The 19,946-nt window shown below is 40.4% G+C and overlaps 1 protein-coding gene across 1 annotated transcript in view; it reads right to left on the bottom strand.

Annotated features, from left to right (window-relative positions):
• Window positions 1-710: 710 nt before the first annotated feature.
• The window catches only part of TDP1 (tyrosyl-DNA phosphodiesterase 1), a 40,880-nt gene continuing 21,644 nt past the window's right edge, over window positions 711-19,946 (bottom strand). The window contains exons 14-16 of the mRNA XM_072427902.1: window positions 10,575-10,677; window positions 5,070-5,184; window positions 711-962 (exon numbers count right to left, since the gene is read on the bottom strand). Coding sequence (XP_072284003.1) covers window positions 889-962; window positions 5,070-5,184; window positions 10,575-10,677 — 292 coding nt within the window. The 3' untranslated portion in view covers window positions 711-888. The remainder of the gene's footprint in view (window positions 963-5,069; window positions 5,185-10,574; window positions 10,678-19,946) is intronic.

Genomic DNA, 19,946 nt, shown 5'->3' with positions numbered 1-19,946 from the left:
ATGTCTGCAGTCTCTGACCATCTCCTGTACAATGTCTGCAGTCTCTGACCATCTCCTGTATTATGTTTGCACCATTGTTGCCCTCTACACCAATCAGTTGACCTCCACTCATATGAATGGCAGAACACACAGGACGCATAACGATTTGATGACATCCTCCATGCACAGGGAATCCTGGCAGGACCGAAGGCTGGACGGAGGATGACAAAGCTATTATACAGAACTTCTCTTGTAATGTTTATAATCCAATTACAGCTGCACACAAAGCTGTATTGTATTGTAAGCCTTCATTTGCTGGTTTATTGGTTTTCCCTGTAGCTGCACGTAAATGACACAACGGAGGACATTTTACACATCCATGCGGTGTGTTTGGCTATGCCAGATGAACCAGGAACCTTGCAGGGTGACACAACCAGCTGAAGAATAATATTTTGACAGATGGTGGGCGTCTCCTGCCATAAAATACTCCGCTTATCACACTTTCCATCCCCTGGTTTTATTACTGGACTATCACACCTTAGTGGCCCTAAGCTCCAGCTGAAACTTAAAGAGGACCTATCATTAAAGAGGACCCGTCATTAAAGAAATCCAGTAAAACCTGACAAGGCGTTCCAATCCTATACTCTACCTAGAGCTGCAGAAAACAATCTTTGGGTTGAAGATTTGTAGTCTGAAGGTCTGTCATTGATGAATCAATCCTCCAGTGACCCGAGGAATATATATAAATACCTCATTTTATTCACGTTGTGTCTGAAAACATAAGAAAAAAAATCTTCACATTCTTAACAGGAAGTGGGTTGGGATTCTGCGAGTTGCTCCATAACATCTCTGGAGTCCATTAATGGTGGAACCTTTCTTGGTGGCTAGAAGGTGCGTAGTGCGATGGTCCTATGACGGACACCAGATATTCCCATGTGAATCCGGGGCATTGACATAGGGAATATTCCAGATCCACGGCCTGTCTGCAACACACAAGAGATATAGTCACATGACGTAGCAAACTGAAACGCAATATTGCATTTTTTTAAGAAAAAAAAAGAAGGAAAAGCGTGGATGTCAAGATGAGTTGAAAAAATCATTTTTATCAGCGATTCACAAAATAAGAAACTAAATAAAAAATAATTAATCTATTTTCCTGGTGTCATTTCTAACGCCACATACAAAAATGGAACCCATATATGGGATCTAGTTTATATTATAGAAGTATTTCTTCTGTGTATTCAGTGGTTTGGGTGGAGTTCTCCTTTAGCTGGGTTATCATCAGACGTGGCTGTCCTTTGTCTGCAACCAGCATTTGCTTGGAATCTCTGTGATGTCCCCTAGCAGGGAGAACATTGTGGAATCTCCTAGGAGGTCCCCTGTGTGACATACGGATCCCAATCATTACACATTGATATATGTAAACATTTCCGTGTTCGTACAACGCCACTTCTATGTGCAGGTCAGCGCTGGATAATCACCTACCTATACCCACAGCAACGGTGCCGCTTATACTATTGCGGTACGGAGAGGAATATCATGTCATTGAGAAGCTGCAAACAGTTTCAGAATTCACAGAGAAGTCCGATAACGACACAACTAAATACACAGATCAAACAAATATGGGGATTTTTATTTCTGTCTGTCCAGTCCTGAGATTTACACAGCTGTAGCACACAGCACAGCCTTTTCTAGTAGGACAGGAGACCTACATTTTCTTTGTTGCTCTTAAGTAACCCTTACTTAACCTAACCCACCCTGTGATTGGACAGTGAGAGGAGAAGCAGCAGACTGATCTCTTGGTCTGTTTGCTTTCCCCGCTGTCAGCATGTATATTGTTAGCACATGACCAGTGCAGGACAAACGATTGGCTTCTTGTGCTACTTCTCCATCCTGAAGTCTAGGCTCCGCTGTACGGTAAGGTGTATGAATGAATACAAAGCAGCATCAATGTGTCTTTTTGGCAAAATGGTTCTTGGCTCCTTTATTCCTCAGCAGTACATACTGACCATTTGTTCCCCTGCCTCTATGTTAACACTGGGTACTTCCAGATATGAAAGAACATGTGACAGATTTGAGCCAATCAGGCCGACACATGACATGGCCATGTGTAAAGCTCTGACTCTGGGGATTCAAAGCCTTTATAGGTCTGAACAGTGGGCGAGCAAATGTAAATGGGAAGGTTTGTAATAAAGAGAATCTGTTACCTTTTCCTGCATGACCAAAGCCCATAATTACTTAGGGTAACCATAACAGGTCACATGACATTTGTGTGGATTTTCCTACGTCTGGAATCATGATTCTCATCCTTTTTTAGCTCATCTACAAGAGGCGTTATTAGAAGAAGCCAACAGGTCAGACCTGGGCTTTGTACACGCTGCGATGATTGCAGGCCAATCACAGCGGGGTGCCGCTCTGCAATCTCTCAAATCAAGATTTGGCCTTCCATATGGTAATCACCAGGACATTAACATTACGGCGTGGCTTTGCATCTCTTGGTCGCATTATGACGGCCACAACTCCTAACGACAGATTGGAGTGTGACAAGGAGAATCTTAGAAAAGGTCAGTGGAGGAGGAAGAGGCAATCTAGAAGAAATAACCGTAATGAACACGTATGACACATACAGCGCTGTACCGGGGACCGCGACACTGCATGTACATGCCAATGTCCCTGTGGGAGAATCCCATTTCTGCTGAACGCCTGTCAGACTCTGGTGAATCAAGCAGAGATAACAGACTTCATTCACATTGTTTCACACCATTTCCACTGTGATTTTCCTCCCACAGCCTCCAATTACTTGTCCTTCACTGGTGAGGTGAAACATTAACTGCGTGGATGCTGCAAAGGAAGAGAGAAATGGAGGGACTGGGACAACGTCACTACACGGATAGTAAAGAGAACCTGTCGGTTTCTTTAAATCTGCCCTCCAGCCTCCCCTTTATTTAATAAGCCCTCCCTTCATTAAATCTGCCCTCCAACCTTTCGTTTAGTCTTGCATAGTTGTACAGGCCCCTCTTCTGGACTCTGATTACACTGAACACTGCAAGCTTCTCTTGCATTGCAGTAGGACATGGCCCTGACTCATTTGCTGGCTGGAGAACATCCAGCAACATCTAGCCCAGGCATTGGCAAACTATGGCCCATGGGCGGCAAGGTGGCTCAGAAGTTAGCACTCTGGCCTTTGCAGCGCTACATCACAGGTTTGAATCTTGGCCAGGGCCCTATCTGCATGGAGTTTGCAGATTCTTCCTGTGTTTGCATGGGTTTCCTCCCACAACATATGCAGTTAGGATAATCGGCTTTCCCAAAAAATGCCCTTAGACTGTACTATTGACATATGACTATGGTAGGGGCATTAGATTGCGAGCTCCTTTAAGGGACAGCTAGTCACATGACTATGGAGTTTTTACAACGCTGCGTAATATGTCAGCGCTATATAAATACTGTGTACTAATAATAATAATATTAATATACAGCCCGTTGGGTTTTTTAATCTGGCCCGTAAATTATATCAATTCATACATACACTCTCCATCAATATGGCGCTGACCTGGCCGTCTGTCAAATTTTAAAATGTGTGGCCCCTGCGCCAGAAAGTTGGCCCCCCTTTGAATTCTAGCCCCTCCCTTCCCAGCTTCACTATCCATGGCCCCACCCCTTTTATTGGATAACAATAATTGAGGGTCATTATAATACGTGGGCATTACCTAAGGAAGTTTGCATGCAAATATCACCTGCCAAGGAACCCCCACTCCTCCAGCTTGACATCAACCTAATAACATTGATATTTGCATAACTCCTCACAAAAGCCAGCCCTCTGTTCGCACTTTGGGTGTTCAGGGACAGGAATATTCCTCATTAGTTCATGTCATGGCCCACTTTTACCGATTCTGATTTTTCACCCCAGAACCTCTAGTGACAAAACTGTAGTATCTGTAGGAGGGGGTGAGGGGATAAAGGGATAGGAGAAGAAAGAAATAGTGAGGAGAGTAAAGAGGAAAATGTGGAAGTGATGAAAGAGGAGGGCAAGTAATGAAGGAGGGAAGAGATGGCAGAAAAGAGGAAGATACAAGAGGAAGGATGGAGAGAAGAGAAACGGGTGAAGCAAACAAAGTGAAAGGGATGAGAATAGAGGAGAGAGGAGAGGAAGGGTGAGGCAAACACAGTGAAAGGGATGTGAAAAAGGAAGAGAAGATGAAAGTAAAGAGGAGGGGAAATGATAAAGAAGGGAGAAGATGAGAAAAAAAGGAAGAGACAAGAGTAAGGGAGAAGATAGAAAAGAGAGGAGGGTTGAGGAGAGGAGGGAAGAGACAAGAGGAAGGGCGAAGAGAGGAGAGGAAGGGTGAGGCAACAAAGTCAAAAGGATGAGAATAAGGAGGAGGACATGAAAGTACAGAGAAGAGGAAATGATAAAGGAGTAAGGAGGGGGAGGAGAAGAAGAGAGGAGAAACGAGGAGGGAAGAGGAGACGAAAGGAGAAGATACAATCATAGTGAAGAGAGAACTAGTATACTAGATTGTATGCTATTAATATGGAAAACAACCACTAGACAGACCGTTTAGTGCTCACAAAATAACTTTAGAAAATACTTTTCACATATATTGAATAAAAAAAAAAAAACCTCTCAGAACCCGACAAATCTGACAATGCAGCTCTCGTCTTTTTTTCTTTTCTGGTTAGCAGAAAATGATGGTAATCTAATCTTCATCTATCTGGAGTAAATGTGAAATTGTGTGACAGAGGAACACAAAGCTGGAAAATAATGAGAATGCAGCCAATTTCCTCCAGACCCTGAAAATTGGTGCGTGGCATAATGGGCTTTCATAATGCTGTGGCTATTACAAAATCTATTGCGTGCCACCAGCCAGAGAGGTCTGCAAGACCCCAATTCGAAAGGAAGACTTGTTTGTGCCAAGGCTTATTATTTTTTGGGAATAATATGAGTACAATCCTATGGCAGAGTTGGACATTGCTGACTTTAAATCTGTTCTGTTGGATAGGAGACGGAACAGGCCTGTTAAAATGGCACTAAAAATATAAAACCAAAAACAACATTTTATGGCTTGACTATTAATACTGCTACCTACCTTTTCCTGCATAGTGTTCCGGAGGAAGGTCATAAGGCACAGGGAATGTTGCTTTTGAGTCTTCGGTTTTGGCATAGACATTGACCTTAACCTGGAATGTTCCATTATCGAAGCCCTGTAGGGAAAGACAGCGTGTTTCAGAAACATCTTTATTACACATGATATTAGATGATTGCTGTCCATTCACTGGCTGGGGGCCGGTCCATTACAGCTTGGATTCAGAGGAAACTGGATAATTAATCCTGGCAGTTATTCTACACAGAAGACAGAGGTCATCTTGGTCATCATATTGAATTTTCTACTTCATAACTTAAAGTCTGGAACAAGACTGCATTGGGCAGAAGGAATTCTGGCCTTTATCAAACTTTCCCTATCTATATATTTGTTCCAGACCATTAATTGGCACTTCCCTCTGTCTTTCTGCTGTCTCCTCCAACAATTGTAGCATTTTGGAAAATACATTTAACAATGTGTTAATTTATACGGAGCTGCATTCATCTGTGTCTATCAGGAGTTCAGCTTAAATAAAAAGAAGAAAGCACAGTAACCAATCAGAAACCAATGTTCTAAGATCTGTCCACAACCTGAACTCTGATTGGCTGCTCTTTATTTATACCCCTTGTCATTGGGCTGCAGCCTGCCTCATTTAATGAACCTGTAAGTATTATTTATTCTGAAGTCTGGGAGGAAACTCATTAAGGACTCGTTCCTGCCACATAACAGATGTCTCAGCATAAAACCGGCTTTAATTAAACATTCAAACCAGAAGAATTCTCAGTAGTGAGGAGGAAATATCCAGATTTATTATCCAGAGATGACATGTTGTTTAGGCTTCTTAGAGACTGTTCCAATCACCGCTGCAACCGAGTAAACATAAATATTGGATATTCAGAGGATCGAGCAGAGAGAGCAATGCTGTGATTGCCGATCTTCTGTGTTTGTCTCCCTCTGGTCACTGGGCATTGGAGGACACAAATGACTTCCTAGCATGTAATACAGGATCCAACATTTTGCAAAATTATTAATATACAGTATTTTTATATAGTGCCACCATATTATGCAGCGATGTACAAAGTCCATAGTCATGTCACTAGCTGTCCCTCAAAGGAGCTCACAATGCCTTTAATACAGTCTAAGTCCATTTTTTTTTTGGGGTGGGGGAGACAAATAACCTAACTGCATGTTTTTTTTCTTTGAGATGTCAGAGAAAACTAGAGTGTCTGGAAGAGACCAATGCAAACACGGAGAGAACCTGCAAACTCCATGCAGATAGTGTCCTGGCTGAGATTCGAACCTGGGACCCAGCGCTGCAAAGGGCGGGAGTGCTAACCACTGAGCCACCATGTGTGTTCTTCCACTCTGTGTTCTTCCAAAGTCATTAAAACTATCTTTCCAAAAACAATTTTGTTTTGCTGGAGATTTATACCATTTGGAAATGGTAAAAATTGGAACATTTTTCCATCTGGCCTACCAAAATATAAAAAGTATGATTAAAGAAAACCTCTGTTTTGCCTTTTTAGAGCAAAGATGCATTTTTAAGCATGGCTGTACCCCTATACAAAACAATATCGACTTAGACATGGTTTGACTAGTTTAGTGTGCAATAGAAAGCTTCTGCACAGAACCCGACCACAACCCTACCAAACACATTTGGGATATATTGTAAAGTTGATCATGATCCAGGTAATCAGTACCTGACTTAACAAATGGCAACAAATTTCTACAGTAAGGAGAAAGTGAAAGAGACAATTGATAGACAATTCTCTCAGATAAAATATAAGATAATGCCACGCTTCACTCACTAAGAAAGTGAGGTATAATACAGAAAAAGGAGCAAAAGACTACAGGTTTATATTGGCAATTTTGTTGTATATTAGTACAGTGCAATCAACAGATGTAGACACAAAAACAATAATAAACATATACAACTGTTAGAGTATATAGAGTGGGTGGTCATTCCTTGATTACTTCATCAGGGAGTCCTTGACCAGTATTTACTAAACAGAATTTACAACTAAGCGTTATGGCTAGGTTAACGTCACCCTTTAATGGTAAAAGCATATAATGTCTGTGTGGCACCTCTACAGACGCGTTTCGCCTGGTTAGGCTTCCTCAGGGGTATACAGTGGAGGCTTTACAGCCTATGTAAATCATAAGTTGAACATTATATTAACATATATTGATTATTCAAATGTATTCAAAATATGTTGTATACAGAACAAACAAAATAGATAAAAATGCTTTTACGGTTAATTGGCTATGGTGACGTTAACCTAGCCATAATGCTTTGTTTTTCCACAAATTTCTACAGACCCAAACCAAATCTCTAGGAAGGTCCTCCCGAAAACAGCAGAGGTTGTTGTAGGGGGCAACTCCATATTAGGCCCATGGTTTTGGAATGGGACTGTGCCCTGGAGTACAAAGCCAGTTCCATAAAGACATGGTGTGCACAGCTTGGTGTGAAGGAACTGGAGTTTCCTGCGCAGAGCCTCAACCCTACCTTTAGGGTGAATTGGAATGGCAAGCCAGGTCTTATCATCCAGCATCAGTACCTGCCCTCACCAATAGACACACATACCTATAGACACCCTCTAAGATTTTGTGGAAAGTCTTCCCAGAAAGGCAGAGGTTGTTGTAAGGGACAACTTCATATTAAAGAGCCATGGTATTGGAACAGGACTGTGATCCTGTTCACAAGCCAGCTCCATAAATACATGGTGTGACCAGCTTGGTGTGGAGGAACGTGAGTGTCCTGTACATAGCCCTGACCTCTTTGGGGGTGAATTGGAATGGTGAGGTAGGTCTTCTCATCCAACATTGGTACTACTGGGCACAAATTCCCACAGACAACCTTCATAATTTTATGGAGAATGGTATAGCCACTAAAGAGGCAACTATATAAAAATGTCCATAGTGAGTTGGGGGCTCTATATTAATGGCCTGGTTTTTGGAAAGGGATGTTTATAAGTCAGGTGTCCACAGACATTTGGTTCTATGAGTTGCCCTATGTGCAGTGCTTCTAAACCGGGGTTCCACCAGAGGTTGCTAGGGGTTCCTGGAGCAATAAGAAGTTCGTGTCTCTCAGGTCAGTTTGAGTGTTACTATTTATCTGTAAGCGGTATTGCTTCCATTGGCCAGCAATGTAAGAGGCATTTTTTTTACTCATCACCAAACTAATGTCTTTAGACTCGTGGATATAGTAATTATAGCCGGGGGTCTCCAAGAACCTAAACCATATTTCAAATTCCCCCCCCCCCCCCCCATTTTAAAAAGGCCAGGGAACACTGCTACAGAGTAAAGTGACACTCACAAAAAGCTAAACTGTGAATCCTAGCAGTAGATTAGTCATAATGCAAGAAAAGGAGATATATATGATGTCAAAGCAGCATATTGGAGAACAGAGGAATCTATTGTTTTTTTTCCTTAGGAGGTGTTCAGGTATTCAGACTTAGAAAGAGCTAACACGTTCCTACTGTTTGAGATGAGATTTCCTGGTGTACACTGAGGATGCCAGCACTGAATGTAAAGTGAAAACTCTTCTTTATTCAGTGTTGTTATGTGATGGGGATGGGATATGCAGGGAATAATATTCCAATGAGCATAAAAGAAAATTGAGTCACTATATATACTCTAGGTGATCTGAGATCTCCCTGCAAGGCTTGACCAGCCCTTAGTGGACTTAAAAAAAAAAAAATAATAACCTTAACCTAAAGCACCTAACCCACCTTCCTAGTTCCCAATGCCCACAACATGTTGGACTGGCAGTACCATGCAATGCAATGCTGCCTGGCCAGCTCCTAGTAAGAAGGCACAAAAATCTCCCATCATCTCTCTTTCCTTTCTAATGATCCCTCAAGGGGCACAGCTATAAGCTAATATATATATAGATTTTAGATCCCTTTTACATATTCTCTCAGTTTTTGAATACGTAACTGAACTAAAATGCATAAATATCAGTCTGGATTTCTGCTGTCACCACTGTGGTTGTTCCATGCAGGGTCAGCATAACCTGTGGCTGCTCTCATGTATTTATTCCATCCTCCTGCTGCCAGAGCGACCTGGAATCATGCAAAGCATCTTTTATTTCCAGATTAAGATAACCAGGTTGACTGTCCTGGGAAATTGTACCCTCGTGGTTTGGAAACCATTGAAAACCCCATTACCGAGGAGGGGGACCTAGAGAGAGAGCAGAATATTATACAGCAGTACCAGGAAATGCAGCTTAATGCAGTATTAAGGTAAACACGCTGTCATTTACCTAGCGGGAGCCTGCAACTGCTCCTGTGTGCAGAAGACGAGTGTAATATTTCTGTAAGTACCAGCAATCCGGATACATATAACGAGGCTGGAATTCCTAACACAGTTATACTTAATGGTACTTAATGATACCTGGAAACTTTTAACTCTCTGTGACCTCGTAGGATGGAATTGTAATCCTGAAAGTATTGTAATATCATCTATAAACACTACTGAGAATGCCAGGTTATATCAGAAATACAGAAATACATAATGATGGAGATAACAAACTTCCTGGTATAGGGTGACAAAGCTTTGTGCCTGCTTTCCAATTGTCAGCCTGTGTTATGTCACCCTGCTACACACTGGGCAGCCATGGTTCACTTTTGTCACCACCAGTAAGCTGGTTCAATTGTGCACCCAGCACTGGAATTAATTTATGTAGATGGAAAGTGGCTATAAGAGGCTGCAGGGTGAAACAATCTATTTTATGGAAATAAAAGCTTCACCTTTTAACATTAAAGCCACCCTTGAGCTCCAGTCAGTGACTTTGCCTGGGCTGATGATGTTATCAGTCTGCTGTATGAAGGAGGAAGCATTTGCTCAGTCTCTGTACTGATAAGACTGCAGACATTTAAGAACATGGGCAAGATGTGCAAGACAACACCAGAATCTACATATTATCATACAGTATTTATATTGCGCCAACATATTATGCAGCGGTGTACAAAGTCCATAGCCATGTCACTGACTGTCCTTCAAAAGGAGCTCACAATCTAATGTCCCTACCATAGTCAAATGTCTTTAATATAGTCTAAGGTCAGTTTTGGGGGGAAGCCAATAAACCTAACTGCATGTTTTTGGAATGTGGGAGGAAAACAGAGTACCCGGAGAAAACCAACGCAAACACAGGGAGAACCTGCAAACTTCACGCAGATAGTGTCCTGGGGGGGATTTGAACCTGGGACCCAGGGCTGCAAAGGTCAGACTGCTAATCTCCAAGCCACTATGCCACCCATAATTGTGTCATCTCTGAGCAGGCATCTCAGTCAAGAAAGTAGATGCTGACCCTGATGATGCCTGAATATGGTGCCAAGTTTTCAAGAAGAACAGCACATGAAGCATTGACAAGGGTAGTTTTGTTTTGACTGACCAATGACCTTGGAAATCATTACCAGAAAACATTTTATCATACAGGTGATCAATGTACTTAATATTGTCTATAGAATGCCAATTTAGGCTTCAAAAAATTGTTACAAGTAAACTTACAAAGGCAGATGGCAGGAAGAGGACTCCCAGCTCATAGGAGCGGATAAACAGCTGGGCACCGCTCTTCTCCAGGGAACCCCATGCTGCTTTTGACAGATTTGCACTAAAAAAACAAAAATAATATTAAAACAAATGTAAATAAGTATTTAGGAACAATCAACAGATCAGGAAGGTCAATCTGCAATCCAATTTACTAATAAGTATTGAGAGATGCCAATGCAAAGCAGATGGTATTTTCTGAAGGCTGGCAGCAATTACAGGGCAACTATTTCTTATGCCACACGTTCCCTCTACTCTGAGTTCAAAATCAAGTCACGCAGTCTTATTGAGCATGTTTTTCATACTGCTTCCGGGTGGATCTAATATTTCCTGATATGAAGAACAAGTCATGTGTTCCCTTATATTTTTTCTCTCCCAGTAGTCCCTTAAAGGCGACCTTTCATAATATTTTCTACTTAATATAAAGGGTAATACGGAAAACCAGAAAGAGCATATGACTTTCCTCAAACATACTACTAATTGCCGAAGCCCCGAGTTCACGGCATAAAAAAGGGAGAAAAGAAGTGAGGTTTCTTTGGCATTTAAACAATGAGGCTTAATTTTAATATATTTGTGTTTCAGGTTTCACCATCAAGGACAGCAGTCGCAAATCGGTGGTCCGTGGCTCTCCCCCACAACTGGGTCATAAGGTCTAATGTTGAACTTTGTTACTATATTTTGTTGTTTATTCTGTTAAACGTTCTCTATACATTCCTTAAGGAAGCCTATTGGCAAAACGCGTCGGGATTGAGATGTTATTTGTATTTTCTGATTAGGGTTTACTATATTTAGTTTATTGGTCCTATATCTCATGGAACATTTAATGGGATAGACCTCTATGATGTATTGTACACATATACGAATTGTTATTCTTTATCAACGTTGCTCACAATATAATTTTGAACTGCTGCAAAGAAACCATAGCTCTTTTCTGTCTTTGGTTTATAAATGTCAAGTTACGCGATTAGATGCCAGCCAATACCCTGGAATGATAAGGAGCAGAATAATCTAAAAAGATGCAAGCAATATTACAATGTAACAAACAGGGAGAGTAGGAAAACTCCTAGGTCACAAAACAGCAAAGATTTATTAGAACAAAAGCACTGGTGATGAAAGGAGGAGATACAGCTTGGTACTTGCAGCCTATGACTGGAACACAAACTGGCCGAAGACACAAAATCAGCAGTGCAGATCTCTTTTCTTGGGTTAGATGCTCCCTGTTCATTCTGAGTTTAAAGCTGTTAGGCTTAGTCTACACGTACTGTTTCCCCAGCATTTAACCTAAGGCTTTAAAAGCCCTTGTTTGAAATACCCATGCATTACAATGGGATAATCTACACCAGAACGTTTCCTTGAGGCACGTTTAAGACATTTATCTTAAACGTTCCTTGCAACGTTTAAAAATTAAAACGTTGGGTTAACGTTGAAAAATGAGGGTAAACGCTTTCACTGATTTCACGGGACGCATTTCCCGCATTTTTGGCCTCCTAATATGCAAAATAGTTAAAAATGCGAAGAAAACGCGGCATAGGTGTTTTCCAGCATTTTAAAGGCAAGCTTTAAAACGCTAATAAAACTGCATAAAAACGTATATATACGCAATAGGATCGTTTACATGCATTTTTAAAAAACGTCCATGTAGACCCAGCCCTACTCTACACTGGAGTATAAAAGAGTATATGAGGATTCCTGAGAAGCTCCTTGCTCAGCGAATATTACTCTAAACTCCGATAACGATATTTTCTGCCCCACACAAACCATTTAGGATTCCTACTTGGCAGCTGCAGCGATGTTCACAAGGTACACAACTTAACAGGCCAACGTGCACACTGCACGCGTGTCACGGCTCCTGAGCTCAAATTATAGAGCAACATATAGGAAGCATAGGGAGCGCGTCTACCCAGGGTTTCCATTAAACCTTTGTTTCTATTTAAAGCCAGCACCAGCTTTGTTTCTGCGCTAATTGCTGAGCTCTGCTAATCAATTCCTAGTGCTAATAATGACACAGAGGCCTATTAGATGCAAAATCTATTTGGATGAAACAAACACTTTGTTTTCTCTGAAAGGTCAGGCGTTGTCAAAGCACAATGAGAAATGCTGCCAATAAGCCCCACATTGGGAGTCTGGGGTTTTCTTTTGTCAGCGCCATTTTTTGTCAGGTAGAAATTTGTAAACAATGAAGCAGCTTGAACCTCACTGCCGAGCAAAGGAGTGTAAAAGTCAACCAAGGCGCCATGGTGGTAAAACACATTAAATGACGTTGGTTCTTACTGTGCCGATTCATGTGCAGAAATTGCTTCAGACCTTGGCTGATACCAGATCAGTGCTGGTCAAACAAGTGGCAAATTGTATTCTAGTATAGAAAGATCTGACTTTTATGTGCACTGAATGGAGGTAAGCTTTGTGTAAAAGAACCCGAAAGCTGAAATACATCCATGGGAACAGATTTCTATGCCAAAGTGATTGGAATTTTGTTCAACTAGTCCTATCAGATAGTGAGCGATCACTCTCCTTCCATAAGTCCATCAAGTTTACCCACTAGGGTAATAAACATATCCCAGAAATAAAACCCTATAGACATAGTTGATCCAGATAAAGGCAAAAAAAAAAACCCTAGGTACAATTGCTCCAACTCAGGAAAAAAATTCCTTCCTGATTCCATGAGGCAATCAGATGTTCCCTGGGTCAGCAGTCTCTGTTATCTTTACTTTAAAGCTTTAATACTCAGTTATATTCTGTGCTTCGAAAAATCATGCCGCTTTTTCTTAAAGCAATCTATAGAACTTGTCGAAATTACTTCCTGAGGGAGCCGATTCCACATTTTCACAGACCTTACAGTGAAGTATAATACAACTTGCACTTAGGGGGTCTCACAAAATAACAATGGAATAGCAGCATAGTAGCCATCAGACAGTAGATTTTTTAAATGGCTGTGGCTCTGTAGCGTCACAATTCTGGAAAGGGAAAATCCATACACAATACTAAATATTTCCAAAAACATGCAGTTGGGTTAATTGGCTTCCCCCCAAAATTGACCTTAGATTGTAAAAATGACATTTGACTATGGTAGGAGATTGTGAGCTCCTTTGAGGGACAGCTAGTGACGTGATTATGGACTTTGTACAGCGCTATATAGGTATTGTGTAATAATAATAATAATAAATGGCAAAAAAGAAACAAAGAGTGCAAAGAACCTAGTACATTTAAACAGATATTTGTCCACATCTTGATAGATTCCCTATAAATAGCCATAAAAGAATGGCAGTGTCCTCACGGCTGGTGTGTCCTCATTTCTGGGTTTAGGGTTTGCTAGGCAAAGAATACTAGAGATTGTGTTGAGATTACTGGAAAGACAAAGCTCCTATGTGCAGAGCAGGGCCAGTAAGGATCATGAGGAGTGATAAAATACTATAATAAAAATATAGTTACCTTACCTGGGAGTTTGAATGCTCCACATTACAAGCTGACCTGTATAATCAAACCATATTCTCCTGCTGTACTCACCAGTGTGACTTATGATTAACCCCACAATTATCACCAATTATTGAAGAAGATATACCCAAGGTCAAACGCAGTCAACAAACACCATTATACTTCAAGACTCTTTTAGTCTTTTTGATCCATATTTGGAGTATCCTGTAACTCATATACTGTAACCCCAGTCTTTTTATCCCTTGAGGAAGCCAGTTTGGGCGAAACGCGTCAGGTCGGGAGACAACATGATACTTTAAGTATATGAGCTTATTCTTTATGTTCTCAGTTATTAAGTAGGATTCTTTATTTTATGTTTGATCACATTATTAAAACTAATCACACCTTTACAAAGCATTGCCACAAAAAGCCTGCTTTCTCCCTTCCCCCTATATACTAATATATAATAACAAAAGTTAGTGAAGCCCCCTCCAATGTAATTTAGGTGTCCCCAGTGAAGGGTCCTGGTAATCCTCCATCATAAAAATAAATTGTAGACAATTGTGCTCTTACAGCCTTGTGGTCACAGTTGGGTGAAGACACTTTTCTGTGCCCCGGGTATAACACCAGCTCCAAGTGATGGAATTTCTGTATTAGACAGGTATCTACGCTTTGTGATTTATATCCTCCAGATATACTTTTATCATCTTAACATCAACACCATAATACAAGTGGAAGCACATGGGCTGGAGCCGTTCCTGGCTCTGTGGGCGATTCATTACTTCTACTTAGAACATAAAAAGGCATTCTATTGAAAAGCAGAAGCATCTTTTAAAAACTGCTTTTAAAAGCAGCCGTGGTGTCAGATCAAAGGCTGCAATAAATCCCAAGAAAGAATACAGTCTCTACCGTACCACAGGTTCAAACACTGTGCTAATGGCTTAGCCGTTGTTCCTTCTTTAATCCAGCAACAAAATATTACATAAAAGACTGCTATACTTCTATGAGAATTTGTTATTCTGTATTTAAAGCTGAACTTTTAGATAGACAGTCGAAATATGTATAGCTGTTTCAACTGCCAAAAGGTTTGTATTTCTGCCCATCCAGCCCTGAGATTTATCTATAACTGCCATACAGCAAAGCCAGAGGCAGGAGACCAGATTTTTATTTGCTTCAGTTATGTAACACTTACAGGTTTTGTCCCTCCTCCAACATGTGATTGGACATAAAGCAGCAATTGGCTCTTTCTACCAATCAGCAATGCACGTTAGCACAGCAGCACAGCTGATTGGCTGCTTACCTGATTATCCCTTTCTCAGTCTCATCTCTGCGGCACAGGGAGTGATTACTATATTGAATTCCGGTATTTAAATGATTGAAAAACACATTTCATGATATATAAATGAAGAGCTTCATTATTATGTATTTTTTTTATCAACCTGGAGTTTAGTGTAGTTTTGATTTTAAGTCTAGCTTTTTCTTTTACTAAACTGATTTTTTACTGTTAGATAAGTTAATGCTTTTTTTTTCTTAGACAAAGCCATTGTGTGTTTCTCCAAAGAACAGTATCTGCAACAATCTAATAACATGAATCTGTTCCTTCTATCTGATCTCAGAGTATTCACAGAACTGCAGGGTATGTAGTCTATTATTGAATGCATTATCTATATTCTCACCCTACCAATGAGAATAAAGGAACCGTTTAACAACTTCTGTCATAAGATGTCATTTCTCCAGCTGTGAGCTGTTCATGGATTTCCTGGCTGCAGCTATTTGTGTAAAACACAATATTGCTTTGTTTTCCCTTTTATTGATTTTGTTACTTTGAGTATGTTTAAAAAGAATCATTTGGGTATTGCTACATGAGTGAGTTGAGGAAGATTTAAACCCACTCACTAAAACCTCATATAATCCTTAACACAAAAGTTTTTTGTTTATACTTTTTAAATCTGAAGCCAAAAATAAAAGAATGTTTAGATAACTCCTGCTATGGGGCTGTTGCCCTCCTATGCTGTGCACCACTGGAGGTGATTGCAGGTGGCTAAAAAATGCACAGAAATTCCAAAAAACATATACCAACATGGCCAAAAATATTGGCACCCTTGCTGCCAGAAAAAGCCCCACTTTTTCCAAAAAATGTTGCAAGTACAAATGTTTTGGTGTTGTTTTTTTATTTCTTTTGTTGGCACTGGAACACAAAAAAAGCAGAAAATAAAAAAACAACCCAGACATTCCTTACAACGTCGAAAATGTCCCAGACAAAATTAATGGTACCCTCAACTTAATACTCGGTAGCACATAACTACTGGTAAATAACTGATGTTAGTCTCTTTTCATAACAATCAATGTAAACGATGCAACTTTGTCGAAGTATGGGGTGGTGGCAAACCTTACCTAGACTTACATTCTGCCTTAATCTATCTCTGTTCATTGTAGTAAAACTAAAACTTTATTATCATTACACAGTATTTATATAGCACTGACATATTACACAGCGCTGTACAAAGTCCATAGTCATGTGACTAGCTGTCCCTCTAAGTAGTTTTACAATCTAATGTCCCTACCATAGTCCTATGTCTTTATTTCAGTCTAAGGTCAATTTTGATACAAAGCCAATTAACCTAACTGCATGTTTTTGGAATGTAGGAGGAAAGCGGAGTAACTTGAGGAAACCCACACAAGAATGGGGAGAACATGCAAACTCCATGCACATGCAGAATCCTGGCTGGGATTCCAACCTGGAAGCCAGCGCTGCAAAGGCCAGAGTGCTAACCACTGAGCCATTATGCTGCTCAAATATATTTTTCTTACATTGGTTTGAAAAAAAAAGCATTCAAAGTAAGAGTTTAATTCAAATTCAATTTTTACAGAAGTAGAACTCTAATTGGTTGCTAATACCAAACAGAATTCTTCCCATAATTACTCACAGATGCATATTATAGGGAATACAACATTGCAAGACACTTTGTTGTGGCTGGGTCATTGGCCTTGAGACTTTTAAAGCATAAAGTATTTTTTTTTGAACACCTCAAACAATATATTTAGAAAATAATCCAATGATTTATTAATTTATAATTCATAAAACTTTATAAAAATTCAAAAATCCAAAAGTTGGTACATAATAAATCCAGAGGTTAGTACATAAAGAATAGGCTAATGATATATTGACATGTTTCTCAGAACAAAGACCGCTTCATCAGGAGTTCATTACCTATCAATAGAGAACACTATTTTCTGGATAAATGAGTCACAGGATCCATCAATGCAAGTATCCTATATCAAGTTGGTACAGGCTATTAGTGCAATCATTTCCAAACTAGTAATTTTCTATATTCATACGTATTTCAATGTTAAGTGGATGATTTGTTTCAAAATGGACAGTACCCCTGTCCTATTAGGTTTTGTTTGTTTCCCTGTGGATCCTAGATCCTAAAATATTATATGCTTTAAAAGTCCCAAGGCCAATGACCCAGCCAACACAAAGTGTCTTGCAATGTTAGATTAAAAGGTATGTGGCATGTTCTAACCATTTGCACTAATCTAAAGGAGCTTTCTTGAGTACATTTGTTAACTTAAAGGGAATACATACAGGTTCATAAAGACGGTAGGAATCTCCGAGCCATTTATGAAATCAGGTGCGGCTTCCACGCTGGCTGGGGCCCTGCAAGGGCCCGGTGCTATTATATTACCCACCTACTAGAGACTGACGGAGATGGCGTGCCGAGATGTAATCAGCTGGTTGGTTGCTAAGAGACACTCGCAGAATTCCTTGTGTTGTCAGTGACACGAGGCGCTGCGCCTTTGTGTAAAAACAAATGGAAATTCTGCAAAAGTGCACAAACTCTGCAAGCAATACGACAACTGGGTACAATGACGGGGGCCGTACATCAACAGCAGGTGCAGCAGATGTATTATTAATGTGCCGCATATCTAAAAAGAAAAAAACACGGCATTGCTGTTTATGAACATTTTGTAAATGTAGCTGGAACAGGTCTGTATATAAACCCAAGTGAATATATTCATAACATAAAATATGAAAATATTCAAAACATAAAAAACCTTCCAAATATCGAACCCCCTGGAGCTGCCAAAACAGCCCTGACTCATCCAGGCATGGACTCCAGGAGACCTCTGAAGGTGTCCTGTGGTATCCAGCCTCAAAACGTCAGCAGAAGATCCCTTCGGCCTGACTTCTTTCCATAGTACACCCTGTGGGAAAGAAGTTCGGCCACCTACCCTGCCATTGTACACCTCTCTTCCTCAGGTAAATGACACACAAAGCCTTTCACATGATCTTAGAGAAAACATGGCTCATCAGACCAGGACACCTGCTTCCATTGCTTCATGGTTCAGTTCTAAAGCTCACATACCCATTGTAGTTACTTATGGCAGGGGGCATCTGGAAATTCCGACTAATCTGCATCTGTTTGTTTCAGAAATTGATGTACAATAGTTCTTATGTGGGTTTGAACTGGATAGGCTATCCTCTCCTTTTTATGCAATAAGGAACTTTGGGTACCCATGGCTTTGGTGCTGGTGCATCAGTTGCCCTTCCTTGCCCCTCTCTTGGTAGGTACTAACCCCTGCATACCAGGAAGACCCACAAGACCTGCAATTTTGACCCATCGTCCAGCCCTTGTCAGAAGGGCTTTCCCCTTTATGTAATATTGAACTTTGGGAGCCCATGTATGTAATATTGAACTTTGATGCTGGTGCACCAGTTGTTCTTTTCTTAGCCATCTCTTGGTAGGTACTAATCCCTGCATAGTGGGAACACCCCATAAGTCTGGCCATTTGGAGGCCCATCGCCCAGCCATCACAATATATCCCTTGTCAGAGGCACTCAGTCGTATGACTTTTTCCTTTTTTTTTGCTTCCAACATATCACCTTCAATAACTGACTTTGTACTTACTGCCTTATATATCCCCCCGTCACAGGAGATAACTAATGGTTTCCATTACTTTGGCTGTGTATTTCACTATTTTTAAGGCATATAATCTATTTATAAAACAAGGACCTATAGACACCCACACTGTGCACATTACAATTACATCACAAGCACAGCAACAAGGAGTGGAGGCTCTTTAGAAGAATTAGACAGAAAAGCTGCCACAAAGCAACTAGAACTGTCTTGGAAAATGCCGATTAAATACAATGGCAAAGTGAAAGTGCCACTTCATAAATGACACAAAAAAATCTGAGCTAAATTCAGTCATTTTTTTTTGTAATGATAAGGGGAGTAAATAACGGAATGTGTCTTGTATCTGCCACTTGAAGTCTCCAAAGAGCAGAACTAACACTGAGAGTGGGATAAGCAGCCAGTGAGTTATGCTAAAAAGTAAACTTCTTATATCAGGAAAAAGCAGAGTGATAGAGATGAGCTCATTAGTCTGCTGCTTCTCCTTTCTTGCCCAGTCACAGGCTGTGAGAGAGACAAGACCTGTAAAGGTTAGTTGTCTGCAACAGCAAAAAAAAAAGTCTTACTCCACATCAGATGAAGCTGTGGTTTAATGATTGTGAAAAAAAAATCATATTCAGACATAATATTGTTTTGTTATTAGTCTGAAATTCTACTTTTCTTTGGAATGGAAAAAATGCAGAAGCAAAAGTTTGCCCTCCAATGTGATTGGCAGTTCTGTTGACCAATAGGGAGGTTTAGAAGCCAAATGCAAAACATGCGTAGTAGTAATTCTCCTTTCCAAACAGAGGATGTGGCTTTCCTATAGTTCTCCTTTAACAAGATCTGCACTCAAAAAGCAGCTTTATTTTTGACCAATCCAATTAAAAGGAATTAATGAAATAATAAATAAATGTGAATGAAGACAACAAGGATTCTCAGACCGCACCATCACTATGGAAACTCGCTGTACACGAGCTAATCTGCTTTTCCGAGGACTGATAAGAGGGGACATGAAACCTCT

This window comes from Pyxicephalus adspersus, chromosome 12, assembly GCF_032062135.1.
Source record: "Pyxicephalus adspersus chromosome 12, UCB_Pads_2.0, whole genome shotgun sequence".
In the NCBI taxonomy this organism is placed as follows: domain Eukaryota; kingdom Metazoa; phylum Chordata; class Amphibia; order Anura; family Pyxicephalidae; genus Pyxicephalus; species Pyxicephalus adspersus.
Note: the sequence above shows the minus strand (reverse complement) of the source record. Positions and strands in the feature narration are given on the sequence as shown.